We start from the raw sequence: 11,012 nt of genomic DNA, 5'->3' as shown, positions 1-11,012 counted from the left end.
TATAGGCAATGAAATGCGAAAGTTGTACATAACTTTCTCCTATGCTGCCACAGATAGTTTTATTATATTTTTATCTTTCTTCTATCACCTCGTTCCAAAATGCTTGTGCAAAGTGTGAACTTTAAAAGGTGAGCTTTGATGACATTGAGTGAGGGGTTCCATGCTAGTTATTTTTGCTAGATTTACATGCATATTCAAAATAAACTCAACTCAAACAACTCAAGACACTTCTAAGCACTCATAATTTAAGGTTGTTTTTGCTTCAATATTTATTGTTCCCTTGAAGACGAAATGGTCCCCAGAGAAAAAAAATAGCATATGGACATTAAAGGACTTTAAATGTAGTAAAATGAAGGATTTTCTCCTCCATGCACAATTACTAATTCTTAAAAACAAATATTTCCCCAGATGAGTTGTCAACGAGTCCTCACCTACCTGCGGATATTTGGGACCACCATGTTTGGCGTGTCCCTCTTGGTGGGCATCTCCACGGCCTACATCATGGGCTACCAGTTCTTCACCACAGCCCACAACCACCTCTCCTTTGGACTGTACGGAGCCATCTTGGTTGTCCATCTCATTATCCAAAGCCTGTTTGCACTCCTAGAACATCGAAATATGAAGCGGTCCTTAGAGACGCCGATCAAACTGAATAAATCTTTAGCGCTGTGCATTGCAGCGTATCAAGAGGATCCAAACTACCTGAGGAAATGCCTGGTGTCAGTAAAGAGGCTGACGTACCCTGGAATCAAAGTCATCTTGGTGGTGGACGGGAACTCGGATGAAGACTTGTACATGATGGACATTTTCAAAGAAGTCATGGGATGGGACAAGGTCGCCACATATGTGTGGAGGAGTAACTTTCACAGCAGGGGCCCCGAGGAGACGGATGAGAGCTATGCTGAGAGCCTGCAGCAGATATCCAGACTGGTGCTTAACAACAAGTGCGTGTGTATCATGCAGAAGTGGGGAGGCAAAAGAGAAGTCATGTACACCGCCTTTAAAGCGCTCGGGAGGAGCGTTGACTATGTGCAGGTGAGAAGGCGCAACACTATCATGCAAGAAAAACATCATTAGTGGTTTAAAAACCACTGCAGTGAGAACTGGATTCCACATTTGTTGGTCTTTTCATTGTCAATCCCTTCCAAAGGGTCCGTCTTATGAAAACCGAAAACCATTTTTCCCGTGGGAAACGAAGTCACTACAGTTAATTTGTTAAACAAACTCAAACAAGTTAACTCAAACCACTTCTTATGTAGATAATTATAGCTTTACACACAAAAAACAATGAATAATGCATATAAATGACAAATTAAATGGATAAATGAACATTTAAAATAACTTTTACCTTTATAAAATGGGACCTATGAAGATTTTCTTCTTTCCTGATTTATAAATGTTGTTACAATTTTGGATACTCGTGTTAAACAAAAACAAAGCATCAAATCATAAGGTTCAAGTAATGATAGTTTATGACATTATGTTTCATGATGCGCTGATTTTTCCAGTATTTCCTGACCAGCGCTCATATTTTGCTTTCCATTTCCTGTCTGCCTTCTTTCTCTGCCACTTTATCGCTGGATTGAGCATTGCTTGATTGATTGAGACTTTATTAGTTGATTGCACAGTACAGTACATATTCCGTACAATTGACCACTAAATGGTAACACCCGAATAAGTTTTTCAACTTGTTTATGTCGGGGTCCACGTAAATCAATTCATGATATAAATATATACTATCAGCATAATACAGTCATCACACAAGTTAATCATCAGAGTATATACATTGAATTATTTACATTATTTACAATCCGGGGGTGGGATGTGGAGGGGGTTTGGGCGGGGGGGTTAGGTTTGGTTGATATCAGCACTTCAGTTATCAACAATTATATCATCTGAGAAATGGACGTTGAAACAGTGTAGGTCTGACTTCGTAGGATATGTACAGCGAGCAGCTTGTACTCACCTCCTCTTGATTAGTGATCGGTGGCTCATCAGGAGGGTGTCGCCTTCCTCAGTTTGTTGACTAATGTTAATTGTGTACCTTTGGATTTTTGCCAGACTAATTAGTCCTAATTAAAGTACCTTATTTTCTACACCATCTCAGTGGCGGGCCGTGCGTTTCCCACCTAGGCCTTCAGTGATGTCCGACTCCAATGATTACCTCTCAAAATACCATAATTGATGTCACCACATGACCATTGCTAGAGAAATACTATACAAAAACACATTAAAGCACTACGGGTTATTTTCTGGCGCATTAAAAAAAAAAAATTAAAACGCATCAGCAATTAAGACATATCTTATGTGGTACTGTCAAAATAAAATTGCAAATAAAATATTAAAAGTGAAAAAATAAAATATTTGAACTCACTATTCGATGTCGTATAAGCCAGTGGTACTCCTCGTCGTCGGCTTATTCGAGTGGAAATGGCGAGCATTTCCATATTTCATCGCCAGTACAGCTGAGCTCGCTTCTGAGATGTAGTTCCTCTTTAAATATCCTTCTTGAAAATGGCCTTGCAAATATAAATCTGCCACCTAATCAACGTTTTGTTCTCCTTCTCTGCTATCCCGGTCTGGCTACGGCGCAACACTTCCTGCTTCCTGCTAAATTGAAACTTGTGAATGGATACTCACTTTGGAATGACAAGTGTGTATCCAATCACAGTCTCGTTAACATCAGGCTACCTTGATAGGCTACTGTCAACAACTTGTGATCTGATTGGCTATCACAACTGTCTATCAACTCTCAACTGACATGTGACATGCAGTGACATAAATGTAGATGTACAGATCGGAGAGTGGGCAGGTGTACCTAATTCTGTGACCGTTGAATCTATTTATTGTTTATGAAGTTTATTTTCGACCATGTTTGTAATAAGATATACATTCAACAATGTACATTTTCAAAAGATAAATTATCATACCTCTGGAGAGGGTGGGGCGTGGTTTCATTTGCAATCTGCGAACGCCTCTAAAATCGAACATCTAGAAATCAAAAAGTAGCTTATAAATGTGACTGTGGAGCAAGATTTACGTAAAATTTACACCATAAATATCCAACACGTATTATCTAAACCACAAGAAAATGTTTTACATCCATCCATCCATCCATTTTCTACCGCTTATTCCCTTTGGGGTCGCGGGGGGCGCTGGAGCCTATCTCAGCTACAATCGGGCGGAAGGCGGGGTACACCCTGGACAAGTCGCCACCTCATCGCAGGGCCAACACAGATAGACAGACAACATTCACACTCACATCCACACACTAGGGCCAATTTAGTGTTGCCAATCAACTTATCCCCAGGTGCATGTCTTTGGAGGTGGGAGGAAGCCGGAGTACCCGGAGGGAACCCACGCAGTCACGGGGAGGACATGCAAACTCCACACAGAAAGATCCCGAGCCCGGGATTGAACCCAAGACTACTCAGGACCTTCGTATTGTGAGGCAGATGCACTAACCCCTCTGCCACCGTGAAGCCAATGTTTTACATGTATAGTAAAATTCTCATAGGAGCCCTTTAAAGACTCTTAAGCAGGGAAGGACAAGGGTAGTTTAGGAGAGTTCCACGTTCCACGAATGGCATCCTTTTGCTTCGGTTGACTTCAATATGACGAGAAGTCGGTGGAAATGTGGCTGAATGGTGATAATTATGCACTCTTAGAGAGAGAAAATGTCATGTTTGCCATGAAGTTGAAAACGCTAGACCAGGCTCTCTACAAAACTATGTAGGATGGCCATATTATTCTTGATTGTCTACACCAGTGATTATCAAATTGTGGTACGTGAGTAGTGGTACGCCAAAGAATCACTTGATTAAAGTACAGTGTTTTATTTTCCAATATTCCAACAATGTTACTGTTCAAACTGTGTGTAATGTTACAATGGCCAATATTATTACATATGTTTGTTAAATAAAACCTCCGCCTTGTGTTTAATGAATAATCAAGCCTACTACGCAACTGTATTTTAAAGTTGGTCATTATGGTGGTACTTGGGGAGCCAAGTGTTTTCTAAAGTAGTACTTGGTAAAAAAATAAAAAAATAATAAGAACCTCTGGTCTAGACTTACCATAGTAGTGTGGTGTGTTCAGTGACATTCTGGAAACAAGGATCCTTACTGAAATAGGGGTGTATGAAAACCGAGGTACCACTGTATCTGGAATGTGAAGTATGCAGAACAAGAACTGTTGGAATCAGATAAAGGTTTTGGGCAAGGAAGTAAAGTACAGGAATGGTTGATAAATATACCACAACCAGAGCAGTTGACGCGAAGAACATAACATTTTTTTTCCAAATATGAACATTTTAGCCCTTCAATGAGGTTGCGACTTGTCCAGGGTGCACCCCGCCTTCCGCTCGAATGCAGCTGAGATAGGCCCCAGCACCTCCAGCGTCCCCGTAAGGGACAATCGGTAGAAAATGGACGGATGGATGGATGGATGAATGTTTTAGTATAGAGACATTTAAGATTCTACAGTTGTTATTGTGTTAAGGTTTATGAAATGTTTATTTACTTTTAATTATTCCTTTTAAGTTCTGCTGCAGTCATTTGTAAGGCTAAAACAGACAATGTTCTTCAATGATGACCAATAGGAATTTAACTGAATCTTTAATCTATGTTTTTCAGCAAAGACACAGTTACGATATTTTGTTCAACTTGTAATTGGCAGAAGAAACCTTTTAGCTATGATGTTAACACATGTCTAAAAATAACTTGCCTTGTTTAAGGCTCTCTTATAAAAGCACTGACTGTTCTGAAGCCAGCAATGTTAATACCCGAACTAAGGAGGCAGATGTTGTCGTACGAGGTGTGTTTCAGAGTGAGTTCATGGAGTAAAATGACCATTTATAGAGAAAATTGGTCAGCTACAAAAGCACCACAAAGACAGAAAGTGGACAGAAGTTTGAAGTTTCTTTTGCTCACTGGTTTTTGTCATGAGCCGATGCCTGGTTCATGTTTTGTTTAGTTTAGTATTTCCTTAGTTGTTGTTTAGTTCTGGTTTAGCACTTTTGTTTGTTTTCTTTGTTGCTATGGGTGATGATTTTTGTCACCTGCCTCTGATTAGTGGTCGGGGCGCTCACCTGATCCTGGTCACTAATCAAAGAGCTATTTATTCCTGCTCGCGCCATACTCTGCCTGGTGGTACTGTTCGCAACACGCGACACATACGTTGGCATTTGTTTACATGAGTGTTTTGTTGTGATCCGTTACCCGGATCATGTTTGGGTCTGTTAGTGTGACTACCTCAGTTCTGTTTTCAGCACCCCTGGGTTTTTGTGTTTTAGTTGCCATGACTGCAGATTAGTTTCACCTGCCTCTGATTAGTGTTTGGGACGCTCACCTGCTCCTGGACACTAATCAGAGAGCTACTTATTCCTGTTTTTCGCCACAATCTGGCTTCCTTGTTTGCACTACGCAACAGTAGTGATGGGTCCGGCATATAGAGCAAAACCCTGTGCCGGTGCGCGTACCGCTTTTAGAAAGTCATGTGACCGATCATGAGCTGTTTTGGTCACGTGACCAATACGCGCACTGACGCCTCCTCTGTGCCCTGTGAGCGGGTCTTTTCTACAGCCGGAGAAATAATAACTAAGAAGAGAAAGCATCTAAAATTGGATACGTTGAAAAAACTGTTTTTTTTTTAAATAAAAATGCGTAAAAAAAAAATTAAAAAAAATCCCAGTCCACAAGCATCCTCATTCACAACACGTTCTCTTAGATTTCCATGTTATGATACATGTTCACATTATTTATTGACTGTATCTAAAAAAGATAAAAAATATATTTTTATTTAAATGAAGTTATGAAATAATCCTAAATGAAATACAATGACTTGGTTTATATTATTGTATATACTAGGTCATAAAATCAGTGTCAGTTGAGTCGGTCCATAGGTTGCCTGTAGGGATTTTTAATGTCCAGCAGATGTCAGTATTTAGTGACACAGTATCGACACAGTATCAATACAGTTTTGCAATGTGTCGAAACGCTTCATGACGCCTCATCAACCCATCACTACGCAACAGTGATGACGTCTTCTATTTGCTTCAATGCAACCCGTTACGTTAAGTATTTCCTACGATCTTTGATTCCTGTTCCTGTGCTAGGCTTTGCCATAGCTCCCACGCTATCGGTACGCTTTTCGGTCTTTTTGTATTTTTGCATGATTTCATGGACAATAAATCAATGTCTCACCTGCACATCGCCTCCGGAGTTCCTGCTGCATCTTGAAAGAATGATCCACGCAGTAAAATCCCCGTCATTACTAGTTTAGAATTACTAGCTTCTTGCTCCTGTTTTAGCTAAGTCTTGTTGTTCAGCCTCTGCCATAGCTTCCCGTGCCATCGGCACAGTTTCTATTTTCGTATTTTTGACTAGTTAGTGGAGTAAATGATCCTTTTACCTGCATACTGTTTCCCGACGTCCTTCTGCATCTTGGCGAAACAAGCACCGCAAAACCATACGACCCCGACGTGACAGTTTTGTCAAAAATAGAAACAGCTTAATATGTTAGGTGTGTGTACAGTAAAATGGGAACGGACGTGACTTTGGTAGACAAATTTTTGCAGAGTAGGATCAAATATTTTCATAGTTACTGCATAAAAAACTGTTTGACCTTCCAAATACATTTTTCAAAACATTACTAGAGCACTCTTAACACAAAATACCTCCCAATTAGTCCCCTTCACACTCCTTTCACCCAATATAATAGTCCTGAGTGTGTTCTACTGTAGATTACAGTACCTCCAAGCGTCATTGCTACGGTCATCACCAAGCCACTAAAACATGGTTGTTTAGTTTTGGTTCAGCACTCATGTTTGTATTCTTTATTGCCATGGGTCCTGATTTTTGGGAAACGGGAAGTTCAAACTTCATCACATCCTGAGTCTTTCTACTAAGTTGGAACTAGGCTTCAGTGTCCTGAAACATGGTCCTAAGTTGTTCTGCAAAATCTTGGTCAACTTGACAGTCGAATCTATGATTATTAGTTGTGATGTAAGCATTGCGTGTCTGCGTTGACATTTTGCATCGCTCCGGGCAAAACTGTTTTACTGATGTCGAAGGTGAAGTGCATCAAAAAAGTTAATCTCCAGTTTGGCCAGACAGTTGCTGATAGTTTATAGCAATCTTGTTAGCCTGGAGTTCTGTGCCCACTGCGATTGTATGTCCCGCTATTGTCTTTTAACATCGCTTGCATCAAAGTCTCCCAAATGTGGAGATGTGTTATTGATGAGGCAGGGATTGAATATGTAGTCCATTAAAAAGTAGATTGATCAATTTGAAATGGGAAGGTAGCGCAAGATTAGCCGCCATGTTGTTATTAGCTGTGTTAAAGGGAAACTGCACTTTTTAAAATCTTGCTTATCGTTCACGACACGAGACAAGAAGACAAAAGTAGGTTTTTTTTCACTTGCTAACATATCAAAATTGGCTTCTTCTAGGTAGCTACCAATGCAGCTAATGGGAGCAGTCAATTCTATCTCTAAATCCCTTTAAAAATGCACTCAAAAACCACCAAAAATACTTCATTAACCTCTATAATGACCAAGCTGTAGCGACATTGTTATCGTAAAAGCCAACACCGGGGAACTCTTTTTCTAGCGCAGTAACACATCGCCCTGCTACGATATTAGTCGTAAAAGCTAGGTACGGCAAGAGATAAGCTAGCTTCTATGTCAGCACAAAACGCGTTTGAGTTTGTAATGCACAACAATGAGATAAGACACCAATCTGTACAGTGTGAAAAACATGAACAGCCATATTACAGTATCTGTAAAGTATTAGCCCACATTTCATGTTTTGTTTGTACACAGCTGAGCTAGCCAGACAGCGTATGTACTGTAGTTGTAATGACACGCATGGCGTGCTGCGTGTTTCATGGTCGATATTATAGTGACTCACTCGATGGACAGTTGTTCGTCTGGTCCAGCTGGCCGGGGACGTTTCCTGTTGATTTCGGATAAGCACTCCATTTATGTTCGAAATAGCTTGGCTCCAAGTTCCATATTCATAACGTCAAAATCGCTTTCACCTCACTCTCCCGGCTTCTGTCTGTTCCAACGTCTCAGTCTTCCTTTGTGCTTCTATAAGCAGCAGTATATATAGACTCAAAAGTATAAGGTTGTGAATCATCATTTGTCCAAAAATAGTCGTCGTTTGTAGTCTTTCGAAAGTAGGAACACACATTTGTTGCCAGAAGTCAGACGTGCGCTTCTATGGACACAAAAATCAATGTGTGGAAGATTAAGTCCCGGAAATTATTAAAATACGGTAAATATTGAACATATGACATATTGTTATGAAGGCGTCTGTTACTACATTATATATAACCTTGCAATGTATATATAAAACATTGATGGAGGGTTTTGAAGTTGTTTTAGAGGGCTTTGAAGGCTACAATGGTGACTGCCATTAGTCGCATCTTTCAAGCGTTTTTTTTTTTATATAATTTTTGTAATCGTAAGAAAAAATAAAGACAACTGTGTTCTTGTCTCTCATAATGAATGTGAACGATAGACACAATTCCAAAAAAGTGCAGTTCTCCTTGAACCCGGAAACGTAAGTCCCTCTTGGTGCCATAACATAATAATAGAAAGTAAGACAAATACTGCACTGTAATACATATAACTCATAAAAAATACCAATAATTAAACACTTAATTTTCGCCAAAAATGTAGAATATGCAGTTTAAAAAAAGACGTTTAAAAAAAACAAATCTGCAATCTATTTGAATAACAATGTAGTAGTGAGGGGCGACTGTATTGTACATTAAACCTTGACTTTCATGGCTAAATATAATCATTTGTCCTGCTTTTGTGCTTGTAACGCAGGTGTGTGACTCTGATACCATGCTCGATCCAGCATCATCCGTAGAAATGGTTAAAGTTCTTGAAGAGGATCCTATGGTTGGCGGTGTTGGAGGAGATGTACAGGTAAAATAGTAGAAACTAAGATTATAAATGTCAGGCTATGTTCACACTGCAGGTCAACTCCGATTTTTTTTGCCCATGTGAAACATGTATCTTTTTATTTTACATCAATATGAACAGTACAATTTCGATTTTTTTCAAATCTGACATCTGATATCTAGCCGATGTGACTGCAGTCTGAAAGGATATTTGCGGTCATCTGACCGATACATCATTGAAAGGTGAAAAACATCACCATTTTTGCCAAAGCTGACATATGCAAAAGTAAATGCTAGACGATGGAGCAGAAATTAATCAGTGGTGAAAATCTGATATTTTAGAATTAAAGATTCAAACATAGGAGGACTTATGTCAATGTCCCATCGCTCTGCTTCCTCACCCACACGCTCCTCCTACATCTCCAGAAACTACCATAGCTAAAACGCATGCCGTCTTCCTTAATCTTATACATGGAAAAATAGATGTTGACTGTGGTTGCCCAACACCGTTGAAATTGCCATAAATGAGCAAGGGCGGCGTGACCCCAACACAAATCGAGGCCATATTTACTTCCATGAACACAGAGCTCAATGTGTGACGTCATATTTTGTGTGCAAGTGCATCAGTTCATAAACGCATTCTGTTCACATTACACATACAAAAAAGTTGCACATTATTTTGGTAACGTGCACAATTATGTAAAAAGATGGTACTTAATAAAAAAATAAATAATTGGGGATCATACCCTGCAGTGTGCATGTAACTTCGTTCTCCAGGTCATATGTTGACATCTCATATATCTTGCTTTCTCCCATTGCCTGTCCATCTCTCCACAGATCCTAAACAAATATGAGTCGTGGATCTCCTTCCTGAGTAGCGTACGATACTGGATGGCATTCAACATCGAGCGAGCTTGCCAATCTTACTTTGGCTGCGTGCAGTGCATCAGCGGGCCTTTAGGAATGTACCGGAACTCACTCCTGCATGACTTTCTAGAAGACTGGTACAATCAGACCTTCATGGGATCACACTGCAGTTTTGGGGACGACCGCCATCTTACGAACCGAGTTCTCAGTCTCGGATATGCAACCAAGTACACTGCACGGTCAAAGTGCCTAACAGAGACACCCATTACTTACTTGCGTTGGCTGAATCAGCAGACTAGATGGAGTAAGTCCTATTTCCGAGAATGGCTTTACAACTCCATGTGGTTTCACAAACATCATCTCTGGATGACCTATGAGGCTGTGATCACTGGGTTCTTCCCATTTTTTCTCATCGCCACTGCAATCCAACTCTTCTACCAAGGAAGACTCTGGAATATTCTGTTATTTCTTCTCATTGTTCAGGCAGTGGCCCTGATCAAGTCGACATTTGCCAGCTGTCTCAGAGGCAACATCGTCATGGTGTTCATGTCCTTTTATTCTGTACTGTACATGTCAAGCCTGTTGCCAGCAAAAATGTTTGCAATCGCAACAATTAACAAATCTGGATGGGGGACCTCGGGAAGGAAAACAGTAGTGGTGAACTTTATTGGTCTCATCCCAATATCAGTTTGGTTTACCATCCTCTTCATCGGGATTATCTACACGACAATCCTGCAGACTAGAAAACCCTTCCCTGAATCAGAAATGCTTATTCTGTTTATAGGGGCAGTTGTCTATGCCAGTTACTGGGTGATGCTTTTGTCTTTGTATGCAGTGCTCATAAACAAGTGTGGTAAGAGGAAGAAGGAACATTACGATATGGTGCTGGACGTATGACTTCTTTAGAAAACTCCTTATTTACCACAAATATGGTATATTTCTTAAAGATGCTCCTCTGATCTGGAGTTATGTGTTGAGTTAAACAATGGGCAAGTCCAAAATGCTCAAACTTGAATGGCAAGAGTAAAAACACAAAAAACATGACAGTGGCTGCTTTGTGTTCATTCAGGAGTACCATAGCATTCATAATTGTGGTACGACACTAACAATTACCCTGCCTATATTTATTGTTACTGGTTTTGTTCATCTGAAAAACAGCTTTTATAGCAGTGGTTCTTAACCTTATTGGAGGTACCGAACCCCACCAATTTCATATGCGCATTCACCGA

At 40.1% G+C, this 11,012-nt stretch overlaps 1 protein-coding gene across 1 annotated transcript; it reads left to right on the top strand.

The window, feature by feature from the left end:
* Window positions 1-408: 408 nt before the first annotated feature.
* Window positions 409-10,680, top strand: has2 (hyaluronan synthase 2). Its single transcript, XM_061944866.1, has 3 exons — window positions 409-1,035; window positions 8,840-8,941; window positions 9,754-10,680. Exons 1-3 carry the CDS (start codon window positions 409-411, stop codon window positions 10,678-10,680), a joined length of 1,656 nt encoding a protein of 551 aa, XP_061800850.1.
* The last annotated feature ends 332 nt before the right edge of the window (window positions 10,681-11,012 follow it).

The sequence above is a fragment of the Nerophis lumbriciformis genome, linkage group LG04 (genome assembly GCF_033978685.3).
Source record: "Nerophis lumbriciformis linkage group LG04, RoL_Nlum_v2.1, whole genome shotgun sequence".
NCBI lineage: Eukaryota > Metazoa > Chordata > Actinopteri > Syngnathiformes > Syngnathidae > Nerophis > Nerophis lumbriciformis.
This window is presented reverse-complemented; position numbering and strand designations above follow the sequence as displayed.

Excerpts from the sequence above, each read along its gene's own strand:
- has2 (XM_061944866.1), top strand. The coding sequence starts at position 409 with ATGAGTTGTCAACGAGTCCTCACCTACCTGCGGATATTTGGGACCACC. Across the intron at positions 1,036-8,839 it reads GGAGCGTTGACTATGTGCAG|GTGTGTGACTCTGATACCAT; the intron begins GTGAGAAGGCGC and ends CTTGTAACGCAG. Across the intron at positions 8,942-9,753 it reads GTGTTGGAGGAGATGTACAG|ATCCTAAACAAATATGAGTC; the intron begins GTAAAATAGTAG and ends ATCTCTCCACAG.